At 35.5% G+C, this 20,938-nt stretch overlaps 2 protein-coding genes across 6 annotated transcripts in view; both read right to left on the bottom strand.

Moving 5' to 3' along the window:
• Positions 1-3,974: 3,974 nt before the first annotated feature.
• Positions 3,975-11,385, bottom strand: LOC107040016 (NADH dehydrogenase [ubiquinone] flavoprotein 2, mitochondrial). 2 transcript variants are annotated; one of them, XM_015259909.1, is made up of 5 exons: positions 11,256-11,385; positions 11,071-11,133; positions 7,558-8,016; positions 4,771-4,953; positions 3,975-4,078 (listed from the first exon to the last, which is right to left on the bottom strand). In XM_015259909.1, exons 1-4 carry the CDS (start codon positions 11,289-11,291, stop codon positions 4,780-4,782), a joined length of 732 nt encoding a protein of 243 aa, XP_015115395.1. In that variant the 5' UTR covers positions 11,292-11,385; the 3' UTR covers positions 3,975-4,078; positions 4,771-4,779. The 2 variants fall into 2 exon arrangements, with proteins under 2 accessions (XP_015115395.1, XP_015115394.1); XM_015259908.1 differs by lacking the exon at positions 3,975-4,078 and having other exon boundaries at positions 4,320-4,953.
• Positions 11,386-13,793: 2,408 nt separating this feature from the next.
• LOC107040013 (protein sprint) overlaps positions 13,794-20,938 on the bottom strand; it is a 43,079-nt gene continuing 35,934 nt past the window's right edge. For 3 of the 4 annotated variants that reach the window (XM_015259901.1, XM_015259902.1, XM_015259903.2), the window contains 5 exons: positions 19,979-20,193; positions 17,197-17,657; positions 16,339-16,713; positions 15,624-15,822; positions 13,794-15,330 (listed from right to left, as the gene is read on the bottom strand). In XM_015259901.1, the coding sequence (XP_015115387.1) occupies positions 15,227-15,330; positions 15,624-15,822; positions 16,339-16,713; positions 17,197-17,657; positions 19,979-20,193 (1,354 nt within the window). In that variant the 3' untranslated portion in view covers positions 13,794-15,226. The remainder of the gene's footprint in view (positions 15,331-15,623; positions 15,823-16,338; positions 16,714-17,196; positions 17,658-19,978; positions 20,194-20,938) is intronic. The other variant, XM_015259905.1, reaches the window with a different exon arrangement.

The raw sequence follows: 20,938 nt of genomic DNA, 5'->3' as shown, positions 1-20,938 counted from the left end.
TCCCCCCCCCCCTTCCACTCGCCATTCCCTACCCTTCTCTGGGCCACACAGGGGTTGAAAGCCGTCTGGGTACTTCGGAGTTGTGAGGGCGCCTGCGTATCATTCGGAATTCCTTTTTCCTCGGGTGGAAAAAATAAAGGCAACAAAAAAATCGTACATGTGTTTTTGCATTTAATCTTTTAGTCACATCACGATTTTTTTCCATCTCCAGTTCGCGATTTCGCGATTTTACTCTCTCTCAAGCGCAGAATTTTTTTTCTCGCTGGATTATTTATGAGGCGGGCCTTCGATCTCATTTTCTACTGGGGGGGACATATTGATGGGGTATGCGGTGGATAGGGGGAGATATTAATACCCACAACTGCTCGAATTTCTCGTTTAATTGTGGGGTCTATGGTATTTTAAGGAGCACCCACGGGACACATTGAGATGTGCACCTGATGATGGCTGTGACGCAGGCGCCCAGATGCCGGACACGGGGGGATGGGGTAAATTGCGAGGGAGCAACCCCGCCCCGTAAAAGACCAGGGGGGAAATCAGACGATTAGGGGGGGCGGAGGGGGCTAAGCGGTTTTATGCTCGTACGGCGGCTTTATTACCGTTGCTGTTATCTTTTAATTTTAAAAATCCTGTAATGCGGGGGTTTTGGCGGGACGGGGGCTTTCGTCGGGGCTTTTTGTCCTCGGATTTTAAAGGGTGGAAATTATGGTGGTGGGTGATTTAATTATTTGAGAGTGGGTTGAAGGTTTTATTGATGGAGGCTTCGAGGTTTTTTAAATAAAACTATTAAAAAAATTTTAAAAAATCAATGTCATTTTTTTATTAGTTATTGTTTTTTAAATACGAAATTATCAATTCAAAAAAACGTGAAGACCTTCAATATCAATGTTATCTTTTAATTTTAAAAATCCTGTAATGCTCAATGTCCCGGGAATTTAAAGGGGTGGAACTGAAATTGATATGGGTAATTTAATTATTTGGCAGCGGGTTGAAGGTTTTATTGAAAAAGTTTTCGAAGTTTTTTTATTTTGTGGTCAAATTCTTGGTTCAGTGACCAAGCATTTGTTGAGTAAAATAAAATATTCTTCCTTTAAGAATATCTTCACTCGCTTCGTCGCATAAATATTCCGAAATGAGAGGAAGAAAAACGAAGAGGAATTCTAGATTCTGTGAGAATAGAATAGAAAAATAAAAAACAGAATAAATGTCATTTTTCGTTATTTATTCTATCAATTCTATTCTATCAATTGAAAAGAATCTGAAGATCTTTTAATTTTAAAAATCCTGTAATGCTCAATATTTTTTTTTTTTTTGGGAGATAGGGGGTTTTCATCAGGGCTTATTGTCCCGGGAGTTTAAAGGGGTGGAACTAAAGTTGATGGGTAATTTAATTATTTGACAATGGGTTGAAGGTTTTATTGAAAAAGTTTTCGAGGTTTTTTTATTCTGGAGGGGAGGGGGAGGGATAATGCGAGGTATAGGAGGTTTTTAATTTTTTAATGGAAGGTGGGAGGGTATAATTGAAATTCTATTACAAGAAGTTACTTAATTATGGAGAGGAGAGTTGTGGCAGGTACGTGGGGCGTGTGTGCATATTTTCAGGGAAATTTTCACCGGGAATTGAATTATTGAAAAGTGGATGGATGAAGGGGTGAAATGTTGCGGCGGGAGGTGTCGCGGGGGCAGTGGGGAGCTGTCGATGAGCCCGGGAGGAGGTTGAGGGAGTTTATTTTTTATGATCAATGGTATTTGTTGCTGATTCATGAAGGAATTTGCGAGGGGTTTTCGGGGGCTTTCAGCCGAGGATTCATTTTTGATGGAGAGTTCGGGGGTGATTATTTGTTGGGAGAGCGGATGAATGTGAAGCTCCTCTGAATTACTAGTAAACTATCCGTGAAATTCCAAATTTTACACTGTAAGCGCTGTTGAAAATTTAGCACTGAAATTTTCGGGGAATTTTGTCATTGAAAATTCATAATTTCATGGAAAAATCTGTGGAAACTGTAGAGTTCAGTTCAAGTATTCCGGGAAAATTCAGAGAAAGCTCATCTTGAATTCCAGATTCCTCTGAATTTTCAGGGAATTTGTCATTTGTCAAAATTTGTCATTTTTTTAACTCTTGAAAAATTCATTTTTTTTGTTATTAAATCCGATTTCAGAGAATTCCAATTGGAGCCGCAGACATTGAAATTTGAAAATTGATGGCCGTTATCAAACAAAAAATTGATTTCAGCCTCTCATTTTTCAAATAAAGATGTCACAAATAAATATTGGCAGGCGGAAAAAATTGCATCCAATCTAAAAATTTCCACAATATTTACTAACACAGGGTCCAATGAATTTTCAAATGAAAGCTTTGACGTTCAACTCCACATATTGACGACGATTTAAAAAAAATAGACTAAACTAGGGGAGGGTGGGGTGAAATGGGCAGTAGACTTTTTTTTTTACTCATAACTCAGAAACAAATTTATCAATTGAGCTCAGTTTAGGCTCTTCACAAAGGAAAAGAAATGTTCTTTGCATTGAAAAAAAAAAAATTATTGAGTTTCATCAGCATTTCAAGCTGTCATTAATATTTAAAAAAAGGTCAAAAGTGTCCATTTTACCCCAAGCTCCCCTAATCGAATGCCCGCCATGCAAACGAATTAACTAAACTTTAGAATCGACTTAGAAACCATTAATAATCAAAATCGTTGTGATTGCGGAAATAATTAAATAAAATTCCAGCTGTAGACGAAGCTGATGAGTTTTCATCGCCTGCCGTATTGAAGAGTCGAACAGCTCATCACTTCTTGTTGAGGTAATTATTATCTCTGAAGGCATAAAAATCGAATGAAACTCCCCAACACCATCAGAAAAATTTAAAACGCCCGAAAAAATCATCCAAATGCGTTCAGTGGAAAGCATTTACCACATTCCCATGATCAGCATTGAGAATATTTTCCACCAGAGGAGTGGAAACACTCGATCAATTAACTCCGCAAAAATGAATATTCGAGTATCAGGATGAAAAATGTTATATAAATGCAAATTCAATTATTTGGGAATGGCGGAAGTTATTGGACAAAAATCGTGGAAAATTCGTGCCGCATTTTTTTCCAGAAAAAAAAATTCAATCAAAAGAGAATTTTATTGAAGAGGAGCTAGCAATAATGAATGAAAGTCGCTTAATAAATGCATTTACTTCGGACAAATTCTTTGTGCTTCAAAATTACCTTCACTTACACGTCTTGTTGAAAGATTCAAGCGAAGGAGGTGAATAATGCAGAGCGCATTTTTTCGTAAATAAATTCAGTCGAGAGCGAGTGTTACTGAAGGACGCGATGAAATGGTGATTGACATTTACTAGATAAATGGTTGTGCTTCGAAAAAATTTCTCATTAAATCGCACTCCACCTTTGTTTAATAAACTTCCATTAGCAGTGGAGAATGTGAATAACAATTGTTACCGACAAATAGGAGGAGAATGAAATTCAGTGATGATTGATATTCGCTTAATGAAGGCTTTATTTACTCAAAATGTTTCATCCAGTTGGAAATTCCCCTCTGTTAATAACCCTCCATTGATTAATTGAAATATGGCAGGAGTTATTGGGAACAATTTGCTGCACACGTACGACTTTTTCTAAAAAGTCAGAATGTTTGTGTACGATAGAATGGTCGAGTAATATGGACTCAATCTCAACAATTTGAGATACTTTAGTTCATTGATCTCTAACTCAAGAGTAACGGTTTACTTCGATGCAAAGAATAAAATATAAAATTCGCATTACATCATTTCCTCGCTCATTTTTTTTTATCTGAAAAAATTCAACTTTCATTAGTTTTTTAATTCAACTATTAAAAACTAATAACAATGATTATTTTTATCAATTTTTTAATAGTTGAATTATTTTAAATTAATAAAAATAATGGAGAAGCCGAAGTCCATAAGAATAATGAGAAAGGTAAAAATAATAATTGACAATCACTTAATTTCAATGCTTTTACTTCGAAAAAACCAATCATTTACACAGTAATTATCATTACACAAATTGAATAATCAAACGACTATCAGCCCGATTTTTCGCTCCACCCCGAAAATTCATAGATCACTGCATTATTAGAGAATGGAATTCATTGATGATTGATAACCATTTAATGAATGGCTTCATTTCCTCAAAATATTTTATCCACTTAAAAAAATACAATCTGTTAATAATCCTCCATTAATTAATTGAAATGCCAGGAGTGCTATTTTTCTCATGTCATCATACCCTCGTTCATTGTTTCTCTCTGAAAATAATGACAAAGGTAAAAATAACGATTGACAATCATTTAATTTCAATGCTTTTACTTCGAAAAAACCAATCATTTACACAGTAATTATCATTACACAAATTGAATAATCAAACGACTATCAGCCCGATTTTTCGCTCAACCCCAAAAATCCATAGATCACTGCATTATTAGAGAATGGAATTCATTGATGATTGATAACCATTTAATGAATGGCTTCATTTCCTCAAAATATTTTATCCACTTAAAAAAATACAATCTGTTAATAATCCTCCATTAATTAATTGAAATGCCAGGAGTGCTATTTTTCTCATGTCATCATACCCTCGTTCATTGTTTCTCTCTGAAAATAATGACAAAGGTAAAAATAACGATTGACAATCATTTAATTTCAATGCTTTTACTTCGAAAAAACCAATCATTTACACAGTAATTATCATTACACAAATTGAATAATTAAACGACTATCAGCCCGATTTTTCGCTCCACCCCGAAAATTCATAGATCACTGCGTATTCCATCGCCGGGCGCTGGTGGTGGGCTTGTGAGTGAGGTCAGACCCCCAGCCGGGTCAGCAGCATAACGAGTAGAGACCTGGGGTCCAGGTGGTGGCCTCTCGCCTGACTTGAATTTATTTATAATGGTCCTGGTAGTTTCTGGTGTCAGGTCCTCCTGAAATTAACAATAAATTTCCCTATCTTGTCTCCATTTATTCCGGGCATTTAATTTTTATGAGACTGGCATTCGTACTTGGTCCGGCTGGTCAATAAATTTTGGATAGGGTTGTGAGGTAAGTAAAAAAGATGCTTAACTCTGTGAGTGCTCCGAGGGCTGTCTGAGTTTTTTCTCTCATTCTCATTCTGGTCATTGAGAGCTATCGAATGGTTCGGGGTCAAGGGGTCATTTGTAGTGGGTCATGAAAGCTTGAGGGGTTTTTTTTTAAGGGCATCGAGGGCCTTTTTGCATCAGTGATTATCGACGGACTTTTCAAGAATCTTTGGTGAGGATTTATGAGTTTATGGTTTAAAGGTGAACATTTACGAGCGCCAGATTATCGCGGGAGTATTAAATACACTCAGTCGAGTCCCTTTAATGAAAGCTTTTTCGAGGATCATTAAGCGCCAGTTTTGTGGATAATACAGAGGCCATGGGAATAAATAATAGATTTTCACGTACTATTCGATAAAACGGCGGGGGATTATCAATTTAACACGTGCATAATACACTTGTACCAGTTTAGCTCGCAAGTTTCATCCAACTTCTGTGATTTATATTATTAATTTGTAATTGAAATGAGCGCAACAATCACAATTATAAACTGAACATGGATTTTGGTCCTCAGTTTTTTTTTTCAATTGAGGGGGGGTCAATTGACTGTGGCGAGCGGGTCGAGTCATTAAGTCATAATTTTCTATTTGGAAATGCTGGGAAAGTTCTGGGAGTACAATGTCAATATGATTTTCGGTGAGAACAATGGATTAAGGGAACAAAAAACTTTGAACCACCTGCGCGAATGCGAAAATTTTTTCATTGCGGAGAAACAAATACTGGAGTATAATGGATTATAACTTTTCCGAAATTTCAATGGATACAATGAAACGAAACTTTTAATTACACGAAAGTGTAACTATTTTCGTTTGAAATATGAGGGTCGATTGGCTGATGGCGGAGGATCAAAAGAAATGAAATTCTAACTATTGGGATTTTTTTTTCCGCCGGTATCGTTTATGTGAGTGTTTAGAACGGTGGGAAAGATGAAAGAAAACTGGAATTATCCTCGGGTATTCTAAAGTCTCGAGATAACAAGGAGAAGACAAAGGAAGAACAGAAGAATAATTAAATTGGGAATGGTAATTTCAACTATCCCAGGAACTAGTGGATCGATTGAGGTGAAACTCAGCTGAAGGGGGTAAATATACAGACTTTTTTCGTTTACATGTCTTATAACAGTCTAATTTGTTTAGGCAATATTTGCAATTTTAGAGATTGAACGTTAAGAGTGCTTCACACTTTCAGTAGCGAATATCTCGGAATCTAAGAGAGATAACGAAATTTTCGTCACGACCTTTTTTGCAGAGCGAATTGAGGGCTACAAAAAAGGTCATAACAAAAATTTCGCTATCTCCCTTAGATTTCGAGATATTCATTGAAAACTGGGCAATCGTCAAAATCGACTTAAGATATCCAGTACTTTGGCAATTTTTTTCTCCAGAGAAATGTTTTTTTGTAGTCAAATATCAGAGCTTTCACATGAGCTCCATTTGACCCTAAATTTCCGGACATTTTACAATTATTTTATTATTTAAACTCTGAAGGCTTGAATTTAATCTTGATATTGGACCGTTGGAAAACATTTAAAAAATCTAAAAACAAATTAGAAGGTTTACTTTTAGACAATATCAATTACTTATTTATGAACAACGAATGTGGCCAAATTTGATGATTGAAAATGGTTGAATCTACGGTCTGGTCCTTACCAATCTCTAAAAGATCCTTGTCTACCCTTAAACCGTTCTACGGCTTCGCTGCTACTTATTATCTTCCGAAAAAACCGAATGAAGCTTCATCCGGGCCATCGAATTCCCTCGAACCCCAGGGTTTCACCTCCATAATAGCCATCATTTCCCCCCGAAGCATTGACCACCCGCTCTCGAACCACTGTATCCCAGCCCTCCAAAAAGCAGAAGAAACTTCCAAACGTGAGTTCAAAATTACCCCAGGCACCGAACATTTTCCATCTTCCTGTCTCGCAACATTCCCTCACGCAATATCCGCAGTTCTACAAACCGAACATTAACAGTGCTTCAACATTTCCCAATTTTCCGCCCAAAAAAGACCGACTGACCCTTCGCAAATTCCAAATATCGAATTCCCGCATCCCAGAGATCCACCTCTGCATCACCCCCCAACCCCCGGAGTATTGAATACTCAATTAAAAAACATAATTGTATCACAACTCCGAAACTTGTCATAATTAAATCCCCGCACATTAAAGTGCAATCCTCCCGCTCCCTCAGCGCCCGCATTTACATCAATTGAGTTAATTCCCGAGTTTGATTTTTCGAAAATGCCCTCGCAGTTCGAGCAAGGAATTCAATTTCACATGATCAACAAAGTCCCTCCCCCCCAGTCCTGCAAATTTCACGATCTGCACTACCGAGAAAAGGCTTTGGGGAGTAGAATTTTCGATTCCAAACTCAAAGCCAGAAGTTTGGTAACTCAGCAATAGAGGGTAAACCGGTGTATTTAGTACATATTTAATCAGCTTATACGTACGTAGTAGTCGTCATTAACCTGGAGCATTGGTGCATTGGCACAAGCACCCAAGCACTCAACCTCCGATATTGTAAACAACTTGTCTTTCGATGTTTCACCAACTTTACAGCCGGCGGTGTCCTCCACAGCCTTCAAAATTGAATCAGAATCCCTCAGCCAGCATGGTGTACACGTACAAACACCGATATGATATTTTCCCATTGGCCGTCTGTTGAACATTGTATAGAAAGTGGCAACCTCATAAACTCTCATATTTGCCACGTTAAGTATCTCAGCTACTTTGTGCATTGCGGAAATTGGTAGCCAACCGTGTTGCCTTTGTGCGAGATCTAGGAGTGGTATCATGGCCCCTCGCTTGTGACCCTCTGGGTATATTGCGAGTATTGCCTCGGCTCGCTTCTTGTTTGCATCGTTGAATTCAAAGGGAATGTTCGGATTGTCATATTCCGTATCTCTGTGCTGTTATAAATCATTGACATATTTTAATACGATGAATTTCAATATCTTGCGAGCTTTGAGGTATGCGCAGGTGATTTTAATGGAGAAGAGGTGAGATGAGATTATTTGGAAAATGTATTTTGAGAGAAAAGCACGTTGTCAAATAAGTCTTGGTTGGGACAACAATGGCTAGTTGAAAATTGCCAAAAAAGAATTTGTTTGGTTTGAATTTGAGAGTCTCTGACGTGAATAGTTGTCCTGCTTTCGACAGCAACGAAATATTTGGCTCAAGAGGCGGATAATTCACACCAGACGGTGCCTTTTCAGGGTGAAAAGATCTCATACAGAGGAAATTTTATCAACAAATATTTTATCCCCAAGTTACAAGATTGCTATCATATCATTATTATTGTTTCATTTGAGGGTTCATTTCTTGTCTGCGATTATTAGACAGCCGGAACGAAAAACTACTATCCCTTGTTTCGCATAAAACAAAGATTTTTCGGGAGCAAAATACGTATGGGAGTATCGAATAACGAAAGAGTAGTGCTAGAAACTACATTTCTTGCCTGTACAGAGAATGCAATTTTTTTGAACTACTAAATCTATTTTAACGACAAAAATTTTTCATTCCGGCGCACTCTCTGCACGTTTGGCAAAAAAAATCCTTTTTTGATAATTTTCAAAAAACAATTTTCTTGGCACAAGTGAGACTTGTTTGAGAACTTTGTCGTTTTTCTCTCAGTGTACTAATGAAAAAATTGGTATTGCAACGACTTGCTTCTTCTGTTTTATCCCCGGGCTGTCTATTCGCTCAACCTTAGATGTTTTTAATTTATAAATTGCATGACTTGCTTCTTGTTTGCATCACTGAGCTCAAAGGGAATGTTCGGATGAAGAAATTGTCTTTAATCGAGAATAACTCAAGAATGAAAGTGTGGCATTTTCCAAATTTTTTTCGTCCACTTAAAATTTTTTCAAACTTCAAAATGAGATCTGATTTATCCAAATCGCACCATTTGTTGAGACGATACTGACGACTGAAGCTAACTCATTTCATCCAACCCTCCCCTATTTAGCAGTCACTGATTTTTGATTAAAATTGATTTAGCTCATTCCACCACGTCATAAGTGATTTCTTTTCATGTTGGCACTCCCAGTTGAATTCACCCTTTTGTCCTCTTTGATACAGTGAATGATTCCATTTTTACATCGAACGATTAATCTACAGATCTTGAGTGAAATATTCAAGAAAGATGTACATTATTTACAAGTGTCAACGGAACCTCAGCCCGAAGGCTTTTAGACTGATCTATAACTCAAGGCTTATGGGGAATTTCTCATCACGAGGGCTCGGGAGGGTGCGCTTGTAGGGGAAAATGGGAGTGAAAAAACGTTTCAGAAATGGTGAATGACGTAGATTGAATACGGATGTGACGATTTATTAAGGGAAAGCAAGATCAACTTTCCAAATTATCCAGAACTGCTGAGGAAACAATATCGATGATTCCTAATAACTGATCTTATTCGTTTCATTTCGAGGCTTAAAATTAAACTTGATGACTTCAATACTCCGAATTTACTACCATAAAGGAATGCCTAATTTTCCAATTATTAAAATAGAAGTTTTGCGTCGGACGATGCAATTTTTTTCGGTGCGAACAAATAGTCATATTGCTTTCTTCCTGACAAACGTAAATAAATTATATAACGTTGAATAAGTGACACGATAAAATTATAAAAATCAAGTTAATTGTCACTTAATAGTCATTTTGTCAAATCGAGGAACGATTTTTCTCTTTTGTCATTTGTAACTGTACAATTGGTATATAGAAATATATGTGTATGTTTACAAATTCCAAAAAATATCGTAGCTTTTTTATATCTCGTGTAAAAAATGCTTACGAGTTGGTCCACCTTAAAATAGGGTTTTTGAAGTTTAGGCTTCGTTGAAAATTTAAGTTTTTACTCTCCATTAGGCAGAAATTTCATAGTGGAAGATGCAATTTTTTTTCGGTAATTACTACTCTTACCCTAGAGTCAATTGACAAATAATATCATTGCCATTTGATTTCTTTTTGTTTTGTTTTATGGAATAAATAAGTGTTCACCCTTAAGTTTAGTGGATAATTAAATTACCGTAATTCTCGTTTTTTTGATTTAGTCGAATGAAGAATGACATGCGGTGGGTAAATTCAGATGAAGAGTGAAATTATGAGGATTCGGTGAATACAGTTGGATGAGAAAAACTACTGGGCAATTAAATTCCTCGAGCAGAGTATAATACCATTAATTAAATTCATAAAGAGAACAATAACAAGAGTCGCCATTAATAGTCAAATCCATTTTAAAATAGTAGTGCTGAAAGAATCCATTGAAAACTAAAGGAGGTATCAGTTTTTAGATTAAAACTAATGCTGAGGGCAAAAAAAATTAATTATCAAGTGTCTGAAATTTCACCAAGTATGGGCTAAACTAACAGAAAATTCAGTGGGTTTTTTTTAGATATACTTTCTGCATCTAAAATTTGGCCATTTATGACCCATTCTGTCTCCTGCCCATTGACACAGATGAAAAATCCATTCAAAAATAAATTTTTCATATGTATTTGATGAATGAGAACACTCAGTTGGCTCCTGATTCACCCTGAGGTGTCGATCCAGACCTTTCCAGCCCCTGAAAACCCTCTGCAAGTGTCTGAATCTCAGACATTCCTTTTAGCAGTATTTCAGGTAATTGACGATAAAAAAATAGTGCACCTCTGGCCAGTCTCTCCTAACCCTTTTCTCTCATTTCTATTCAATTGAAATGCCTTTGAGGATGAATAAAAATGGCTTCATCCGACGTTATTTCTAATTCCCAACTGACTTCTCACTCTTTTATTCATTATGTGCACCTCTTCTCCAGTGGTTTTATTCATCAGCTGAATGAATTCCCTCTGAATAGATTGTTTTTTGAGTTTTCTGTTCATTCACGGTGAATTCAGCTTTGTAATTGGGAACAAAACTATTCGAGGAGCAACTCGGTGTAGTAATTATTATGTCCAAGTTATTTTTCAACTCTAGTTTTACTTACAACGAATAAATGATCCGATGCACGACTCGCCGACAGCTGAATCTGCCTCACATTCCTCAGTGCCTGTCAATTGACAAACAATCAGAGCTTTATTATTTAATTTATTCATTATGTAAGATGGGTTGAGGTTATGAGCATTGTTTTCAGTAATTTTGGTGATTAAAATTGAGGAATTGAGTACTTACTGTGAGGCTGCACTTTTTGGCGACTGATGCCAGCATTTTACTGTTTTTCACGACTTTGTGAACTATTTTTCGGGGGAATTGTGGAGGAAAAATAAAGTACGAGGTCGACGTCAATCGACTGGAGAAATACTGAGGGGAAACAGCTGATTGGGCGCAGGCGTTTCACTCTGCGCTGGCGCTCTGCGCTGATGGGGATTTAAATTCAGTGATATGAATCCTTGATGGGAGAATCCAGGGCGAAATGTTAAGGGATAGTGCTGGTTGGGGATCTATCCAACTGGGCGGAGAGAAATTAACTCGAAAATGAAGAGATTGCAGTTTCAATCGTCAAATTTGTCAATTAAATTGGCAAATTGGAAAGGAGGAAAATCTGAAAAAATCAGAAATATTCAACGTCACACGGAGAAAAAAATTAATTTTATCAAGGGAATTTTACTTGAACCAGCTGTCATTTGGTTGTTAATTTTCAAATAAACATGATTTCATAGTGAATACCAGTTATCTCTTCTTGAGATACATTTGATTGGGAGAAATTGAACGTCTCTTGAATTAAAGTTCCTTTTATTTGTCGCAATAATGAGAGTATTTGATTTCTTTCTAGCCAAAAGTTTGCCAACTCCAGAAATTCGTTGGTTTACTCAAAAATCAAAATTATTCTCATGACTAAATACGTTGTTATGTCAATCAACAGGATCATACGTTGTGCCAAGTAAATTATAATTGAAGTGAGCATTTCGTATGTCGAATCAGGATGAATATTGTTACGCGGAAAAAGCTTTGAGATTGTAGTAAGATGTCGTTGAGTTGGAAGAAGTTTATATTTCTTGACTAAAAAAAATCGCATTAGTTTACAATAACAGAATCACAGATTACGGCAATTCTACACAAACTTGGATATCACAAATTTCGTTCAATGTGATGTACGGAAAGCTCAATTTAAACATCGGCTTCATTCGAGAAAACAACATTCAATTCATTCCTCAATGTAATCATCTCCTAGGTACGAATTTTTGATCAATTCATGAAAGTAGAAAATTTCTCGACTGGAGATTACATTAGGTTTAAAAAATAGAACTTTTCCATTTTTGTGGTGAATGCATGTGATTGACGCCAAGGACTGTTTTATATGATTCAAGTAAATGTATCTCAAGAAGAAATAATTGATGTTCACCGTGAGATCTTATTTCTTCGAAATTGGTTCAAGTGTATAGTACTTGTTCCAAGAAAGAATCACCTCAATAAAATAATTTTTACACATTTCCAATCAAAATTAGAGAGGGAAAAATACCCAAAGTACTTGGATATCCTTGAGAGACCCCAATTATCGCTTGAACAGGCTCGCAAATGAGCAAAACTAGAAATTAATTATCAATGTAGAGACGGGGAAAATTCTCCTCTCCTCTTATGCAGTAATTAATTTTTTTGCTCCCCAGTAGCGCTGCACAGCTCCCCCAGAATTTTCAAAGCAACTTAATCCACTTGGCTGTGAAATTACCTTGCAAAATGAATTAGACCACTTAATATTACATTCATGATGATACCAAACTTTCCCAAAATTCATTACCCCAAATCCGATTGTGTTTTCGTGCTCCCTGGGGGAGAATGGGTGGAATGATAAAGAGACGGTTATTTTGATGAGTACACAAACCTATTTGAAGTCTACAAGAATAGAGGAGGGAGAACAATGGGAAGATTTTAGGGGCAATTGGGAGGATGGGACAGTGCTTCAATGTATGTATAGATGAAAATACACTCTGCCAGGTAATGAAACAAAAGCCAAGTAATTCGGGTATTATTTCAACGAGAGATTCCGGGCTTATGCCCAGAGGAAGTGGAACAACTTCACAATGCCGCCTTTATAGTTGAGTCTCTCAATGCCTGTGTAAATAAATCTGCTGTGAAACATCAATATTGGATTTACCATTTACTTATGTTTTCTCTTAATTATTCTCTGCAAATGGGTAAAGACTCGACAAAGTATAATTTCCGATTCATTTGAACGAAAATCAACAGCGAAAGGCAAAACGGCTCCAGTTGATTTTGACTTTTGTCAGTTTTCAGTGAATATCTCGGAATCTAGGGGAGATAGCGAAATTTGTGTCAAAACATTTTTTGTAGCTCTCAAGTCGCTCTACAAAAAAGGTTATTATGAAAATTTCGCTATCTCCCTTAGATTCGGAGATATTCCTCTGCAAAAAACATTTCAATTGAATAAGTTTTTTTTTATTAATTTTTTTGTGAGAAACGTTCGACGTTGGGTTTGAAAACAGGGCGGGATTTTTATGATAATCTTTTTTAGTCTGCCCTCGCGACAAAAATTTCTGCGTCTGGCGAAATAAAATTAAATCAGAATCTAATTATACCACGAGATAATTTTTGAAACAACATTAAGCCTCCACAAACGGTCCCCAGTTATTCGAGTGGTGCTTAACAATCATCTCCCATAAATAGACATATTAATGAGTTCAAAGATTCGATTGTTCCAATAATAACTTCCCCCTTAATTCGGCCAACGTGCGGCGATCGAAAATACATCACTGAACTGTAGTAGAAAATGTTTATTGAGCATTGTTACATTTTATCGTGATAATAGTGACGATGACAGTGATAAGATGATTAACTACATCGACAATTCAACAATAATTCATAATAATTTTGCAAACAACCTGTAAATTACATTCTTCCAATACAAAAAAAAGTTGATAAAATTCACGTCGAGTTGACTAGCACAATTATTAAAATATTTAATAAGCGAACAGAAGTAATAAAAATTAAAGCGTTTTAGTGCGAATGCGTGAAATATGATAATTCGAATGAAATGGGAACAAATAATCATATTGCCTTCTTCCTTACAAACGTAAATAAATTATATAACATTGAATGAGTGACACGATAAAATCACAAAAATGAAGTTAATTGTCACTTAATAGTCATTTTGTCAAATCGAGGAACGATTTTTCTCTTTTGTCATTTGTAATTGTACAATTGGTATATAGAAATATATGTGTATGTTTACAAATTCCAATAAATATCGTAGTTTTTTTTATTTCTCGTGTAAAAAATGCTTACGAGTTAGTCCACCTTAAAATAGTATTTTTGAAGTTTAGGCTTCGTTGAAAATTTAAGTTTTTACTCTCCATTAGGCAGAAATTTCATAGTGGAAGATGCAATTTTTTTTTTCGGTAACTACTACTCTTACCCTAGAGTCAATTGACAAATAATGTCATTGCCATTTGATTTCTTTTTTTTTGTTTTATGGAATAAATAAGTGTTCACTCTTAAGTTTAGTGGATAATTAAATTACCATAATTCTCATTTTTTTTTATTTAGTCGAATGAAGAATGACATGCGGTGGGTAAATTCAGATGAAGAGTGAAATTATGAGAATTGGGTGAATACAGTTGGATGAGAAAAACTACTAGACAATTAAATTGCTCGAACAGAGTATAATACCATTAATTAAATTCATAACAAGAACAATAACAAGAGTCACCATTAATGGTCAAATCAATTTTAAAGTAGTAGTGCTGGGAGTTCCTAACAAAGTGTAGAATTTTTCCAAAGAATCCGTTGAAAACTAAAGGAGATATCAAAGTTTCTAGACTCTCTTCATAGTCTTTCATTAAAAAAATTCAATACCAATAAAAATACCTCAAAAACTGAGGATTTTTCCATTTTAAAAAGACGCCCTAACTAGAACAGACCATGTTCCAATTATTTTGATTGAGATTTCGTTAATTGTTTTCGTTAAAAAAGATTTTTGAGCATAATTATCAACGTAGTGGTGATTAAAATCATTAGCCGAGTGCGAGACCAAATAAACACTTGACTTTGCCTCACCGCCGATGACTCCTTGAATTAATGACAAACTGAGGTGTTTTTTTTCCAATAAAAAAAATTTGGTCCAAAGTTACGAATATTCTTTACGGAGTCAGGTGTCCATTTTGCCCCACCCCCCCTTGAACGACGATTCATGTGGCTGTTTTAGGCCAGGCAATTTTGGCATCGATCCGCTTGAAGGCGAAGAGGCAGTGTGACATCTCCTGAGGGCACTCGTGATCCCCAAGAAGTGTCTCTGAAAGCAGCAAAAAAAAAATATGAATAAAAATTCAGTGTTTCAAAGAATTCCTCCAAAACTCCTTGAGCTCGTGTTTCTGAATGGCAATAATGCAACCGTGAAGTTGAGGAAAAAGTTCCCTGCATCTCAGTCGTAATAACTTTGAGAAATTATGAAACGGCGTTGACTGCTGGACTCAAAGGGAAAAAAACTTTTCAATACTTAAATGCTACCCAGGATTTTTAATTACGAGGGGGGGGGGCAGATTAATATTGTCTCGTAATTAAAATTTTTAATGGATTCTTTATTACCTTCTCCCTGAACTAATTTGAAGAGTCCATAATCCTGGGGATTAGTGCATCGTATTTTGTGCGCAAGAATACGGCAAATATCACGTGTATTCATATTTGGTCTTACGGGCAGTGTTCGTGTGTTTAGGGAGCCGTGCAGCTCGTCGGGTATTAGAACTCTAAGTACGGAAGAACGACAGTCGGGACTTGTGGTGAGACCCTGAAACGTGAACAAGCAGAATTAAAATTATTTTCAGTAATTTAGTTAAAACAAGTGGACAATTGCATTTTTTTATAAATGAGCGGAGTTATTGTTGATCATAAATTATTATAATTTAAATTTATAATTAAATTATTATTATATTGTTGATATTAAATCAACTTTCTAAAATTCTTATTTCACTATTCTTTCTGCTATTTTTTCATGTCATAGTACTATCATCAATTGAAATATATCGTTGAAGAATCGAATTTGGAAAAATATCAATTTTTTCGAATCTGTATGAAAAATTGAATTTTAATTGGTGTCAAAGAGCAGAGCTTATTAAAGTTTATATTTATGAAAAAAAATCATGAATCTCAGTAGATCCCTTATACGAAAACGTCAAATTCTTTGCAAAATCTATAATTATTCTCAGTGTTATCACTAAAAAATACATTTACAATGAAAACAAAAGCCTCGAAAATTTCTTAAAAGTAAAAATGCAAAAGACAGTGAAATTCCCAAAAAACTCACGTTATTCGTTGACATTGTAGCTTGACTATTCTTAAAAGTCTTCAGCACATGCACAGCACTCGATAATGTAGTGAGATAATAACCGCCTTCCCCAGTGAGAAGAGACGGATGGAGCAGACCCCACATGAATTCCGCTTCAATTTCAGCATCAACCACTTTGCCCCTCACCAATACCCAAACGAGAAGGGGCAGTAGATCATCAGCACCCAGTGTCACATGTCTATCCGAATTTGCATCTTTCACGGAATTAAATATTGCCGATATAGCTGATAATAAATTCTCCAATTTCTCCAGGGGCGAATCCGAGTACTGCAGGCGCTCTATGTATTTCAGGATTAAACTGAGGCTTGCGTCAGATGGTGGAGTTATTGTTCCCTAAAATAAGATTAAATCGATATCGATTCAACGCATTGAAACATTTCTATTCCATATTTCGTGGATTTCATGGAGAGTTTATTATTCAAAAGTTCAGATATTTTTGGAATAAAAGACAACATCAATCCATTTTTTGAATGGTTGTGTTCATTAAACATTCCAAAATAATTCCACGTGAATAATTCAATTTCAATTATTTATTTCTAAACAATCAATGTTTAAAAAATAACAATTGCGTGGAAAACGTAATTTAATAATTGAAAACCGTAACAGACATTTGGATATCCTCAATGATTTTCAACTTGAAATTTCAGGAGTAATTTTCCAACAGTCTAATACAAAAAAAAATCTCTAATGAGTCACCACAGAATTTTAATCCAAAGTAACAAACTAAAAATGAAGATACAAGCGCACAATAGCTCTGGAATATCGTCGGGAAAACTTTTTAATCATTTTAATTAAGAGGAAAAACTTGTTACTCACTCTAACGCCTAATTCCTGAATATGCTTTCCCTGGGCAAATTGTATACTTTCAACAAGTGTCTTGAGAGATCCCGTGGCGCCATAATGATCGACGAAAAGTTTATAAACATGCTCCCGCAGAGGCCTTACAACGAGTCTCATCATAACGCCCTCCAGAATGGCATCCAAATTGAGAAACTCATTAGGCTTGAGTTTGAGTCTCTCCTTCTCAACTTCCTTCTCAAATTCTCTCTCCCCGTGTTTCACGAGATAATTCTTCATCCCCGACATAAATTGACGGATATTTCTCATGACAATGTGGGGACTAGCCTCTTTGCCCTCCATCGTGCACTGAATGAAATTATCGATGTTCTGGGAAAATGTTGTTGTCTTGTCGGCAGCTAGCAAAAGTGCATAGGCTCTTATGCTTGTACCTATACCACCTGCGTCCCGATTCTTGAGTGCTTGCAGTCTTGGTGGTGCTATTGATAGAGAAAGATAAGAGGGAAAATAAAATTTTAAAATTTATCGTCTGAGAATTTTTCAGAGGAAGTCGAGAGGGGGCTGAGTGCTTTATGCCGTTGGCCTGGCTGGGGCGGAAGGGTGATGATAATCTCGTTGGGTTTAATGCGTTATGAAATCACGCAGGTGAAAATTTAAGAGAAAAAACACGCGAATTCGCTAGATAACTCTATTGGATTTCTATTGAACTTTCTATTAATTTTTCTATTCTATTGAAATGGTTAATAAAAAATATTCTGGGGGAAAGTCAATAGAATTTTCTTGCCTCAAATTTTATGTTTTTTTTTCGTTCTATTTTTATTTTATTTTCATCAAGAAAATTAAACAATTCAACGGATTTCCGAAGTTATTCTTTGTTTGAATAAAAGCTATTTAAATAAATCCATTCATTTATTCAGCTTTATTCAACCATCAACTTTACTTTGAAATAAAATTTGTAATTTATAGACTGAGAATTGTTTAAGAGGAAGTCGAGAGGTGAATATATAGGTAAATTTTTAGCAGTTATTGAAGAATGGTTTATTTGAAATTGAAAAAATTGAATAAAAATTTTTTAATAAATAAAGAAAGTGAAAAATAAAAACAAAAAAATGAATGAAGTTAATAAAAAGCTGAATAAATATTTGTTCATCAACTAAATGGGTTTATTTAAATAGCTTTTATTTAAAGTTAAACTTCATTTTCGAATGAAATTTTAAATTCACCGTCTGAGAATTTTTTAGAGAAGCTCGAGAGATGAGTAGAGTAGTGGAAGCTGAGTGCTTTATGTCACTAGGGTGGCTGGGGCGGAAGGATGACGATAATCTCATTGGGGTTAATGCTTTATGAAATAGATTGCTCCGAGTTGGATCAAGACACCTAGATAGATTGGGATATTTTTTCTGACGAAATACGTTATTTCGAGCTTTTATTGAAGAATGGCTTATCTGAAGTAAATAAACTTTTGTCTTAATCAAGTGAATGGGGCTATTTAAATATCCTTTACTCAAACTTCAACTTTATTTTCAAAAACTCCAAATAAGGAGTTTTATTTGACTTGAATGCGCCATTTAACATCTGGGGGTGGTGTGGGGTTATAAGAAGTAGAATGACTGAAATATATAAACTCCACATTTTCCTCTGACGATTAAATTCCGCATATTTTTCTACATTTTTTATTTCTCGTTTCTCCGATCTTCCAGCTGATTGTCAATTCAGCAGTGAAATCGTGAATCGCACCGAATAAGTCAACTTTTCAACAGCTCATTTATTATTCAATCGTATTACGCTCGTTTCCAAAATAAAAGGAAAAATGATATTGTTGAAATTCAGTTGTGACGGTGGGGGAAGAATCTAACTATTCTCAATGCAGTGAAAATATTTATCAAGTTTCTCGTGAATTGGTAAACTAGGACAAGTGCATTTTTTCGAAAAAAAATATTGTTTGCAAAAAATTCAATCAAAAATACGCATTTTCGAAAAAAATTACCTTATCGACTAGATCATTACACTCTTGCGTCAGTGAAGTAGTTTCATAAATAAAAAATAATAATTGCAGGAGAAAACACAATTCTAAAGATTCATATAAACGCAGGGGTTCCGTTTCCCCTTAAGAAATTGTATTGTTTTCTCAATCGGAATATTCGAAAATTCCCATTCAATTTCTTACATCTCAAGAGAACTACGCCTCTGTGAAGTTTTCTGTACAAGGCCCTCAGCCACACTCCAATTCTTTCGAACATGTTTCTTCCTCTTCCCTANAATTGTATTGTTTTCTCAATCCGAATATTCGAAAATTCCCATTCAATTTCTTACATCTCAAGAGAACTACGCCTCTGTGAAGTTTTCTGTACAAGGCCCTCAGCCACACTCCAATTCTTTCGAACATGTTTCTTCCTCTTCCCTATCCACTTGCACACTTCAAAACGGAGAAAACAACTCCCAGGGTACCGTAAACGACCAAAATAGGGACTCTTGTCATCATAAATGGCCCCGAAATGCACAAAAAGCCATTCGTTATATCCCCATGATTATGTAAAGACAATTTGAACTTGGGGTCCCCTCACAATGACACTGTTTAGACGACATTTTGCGTTGTCTGACTAGAGTCGAAGTAGCTCATACCCCAGAGTCCCGATGATTCTGAATCAATTCAGAGTGGGGATAAGCCGAGGAACGCGTGGTAATCTCGAATAAACAAATCGCCCCATTGTCTCGACTCTATCGTCTGACATATCCACGAGCACTTGTCCCGGTAATGCTGATCATTTATTAATAATAGATAAAAGCTTTCGGTACTTACAGAGCAGTGGATCCAGACGGTTTTTAAAGGTGACATTGCGATTTATTCTCTCGTGATCGCTCTCATCAGTGTCTACTGTCTCTGAGTCTGGTCGGTAATAAGTGTCTGATAATTCATTCTCGGTTTCTCGGCGTCTCTCAACGTTGTCGTAGGAGGAATTTCTGTCACTGTGAATCGACTCCATTGTGTCTGTGGACTTGAATAACTCTGGGTATCTGGAAACAGACAGAAGAGAAATTAATATTAGAAAATAATTTTTTGGGGGTTGAGTTGGATTTTTTAAAAGGAATAATGACAAATTGTGAAGTTACAATTGAGTAAGAACTGTCTGCATTGTGGTGTAACGAGACTTTAAAATTTTTGCCTGAAATTTCAACGAATTTCGACGTTGAAAATTCATAATTTTATTCAAGGATTCAGGGAAACTGGGAATTTCAGGTCAATTGGTCCATGAAAGTTGAAAGAAATCAAGGAAATTAATTATTATTATTAATTACTATTAATTATTACCTTGGCTACTTTGACAGCAAAATTTTCATTTGATTTAATAACTTCATGAGATCGCAAGGCCAAACAATAAATCTTGATAATTAATTATTATTATGAATTAATTAAGGATATCGTAGCCCCATTTGACCATTTTATTATTTAAACTTTGCCGGTATGAATTTCAATTTTGATATTGAACTGTTTGAAAACATTTCAAAAATCTGGAAAATAATTAGAAAGTTTAGTTTGGAGAGAGATTGATGAAATAATTACAAAATCGCAATTTTTGAAAATTACGAGCGTTTTCTGTAAATAATTTATAAACAATCAATGTTTCATTATAAAAATTATTTGTTCGAAATCGTAACAAATGTATTTATATTCAGGATTTACCCAGAAATCGATTTCAAACCTAAAAAATAAGGTTTCCGAAAGTTTAAACAATTCAATTGTCAATTCAATTGACAAATT

The sequence above is a fragment of the Diachasma alloeum genome, unplaced genomic scaffold, assembly GCF_001412515.2.
Source record: "Diachasma alloeum isolate Michigan unplaced genomic scaffold, Dall2.0 Dall_scaffold_00315, whole genome shotgun sequence".
NCBI lineage: Eukaryota > Metazoa > Arthropoda > Insecta > Hymenoptera > Braconidae > Diachasma > Diachasma alloeum.
The sequence above is the reverse complement of the archived record's forward strand: the minus strand, read 5'-3'. Positions and strand labels throughout refer to the sequence as shown.

Excerpts from the sequence above, each read along its gene's own strand:
- LOC107040016 (XM_015259909.1), bottom strand. The coding sequence starts at position 11,291 with ATGCTGGCATCAGTCGCCAAAAAGTGCAGCCTCACA. Across the intron at positions 11,134-11,255 it reads CCAAAAAGTGCAGCCTCACA|GCACTGAGGAATGTGAGGCA; the intron begins GTAAGTACTCAA and ends GTCAATTGACAG. Across the intron at positions 4,954-7,557 it reads AGGTTAATGACGACTACTAC|GAGGACCTGACACCAGAAAC; the intron begins GTACGTATAAGC and ends TGTTAATTTCAG.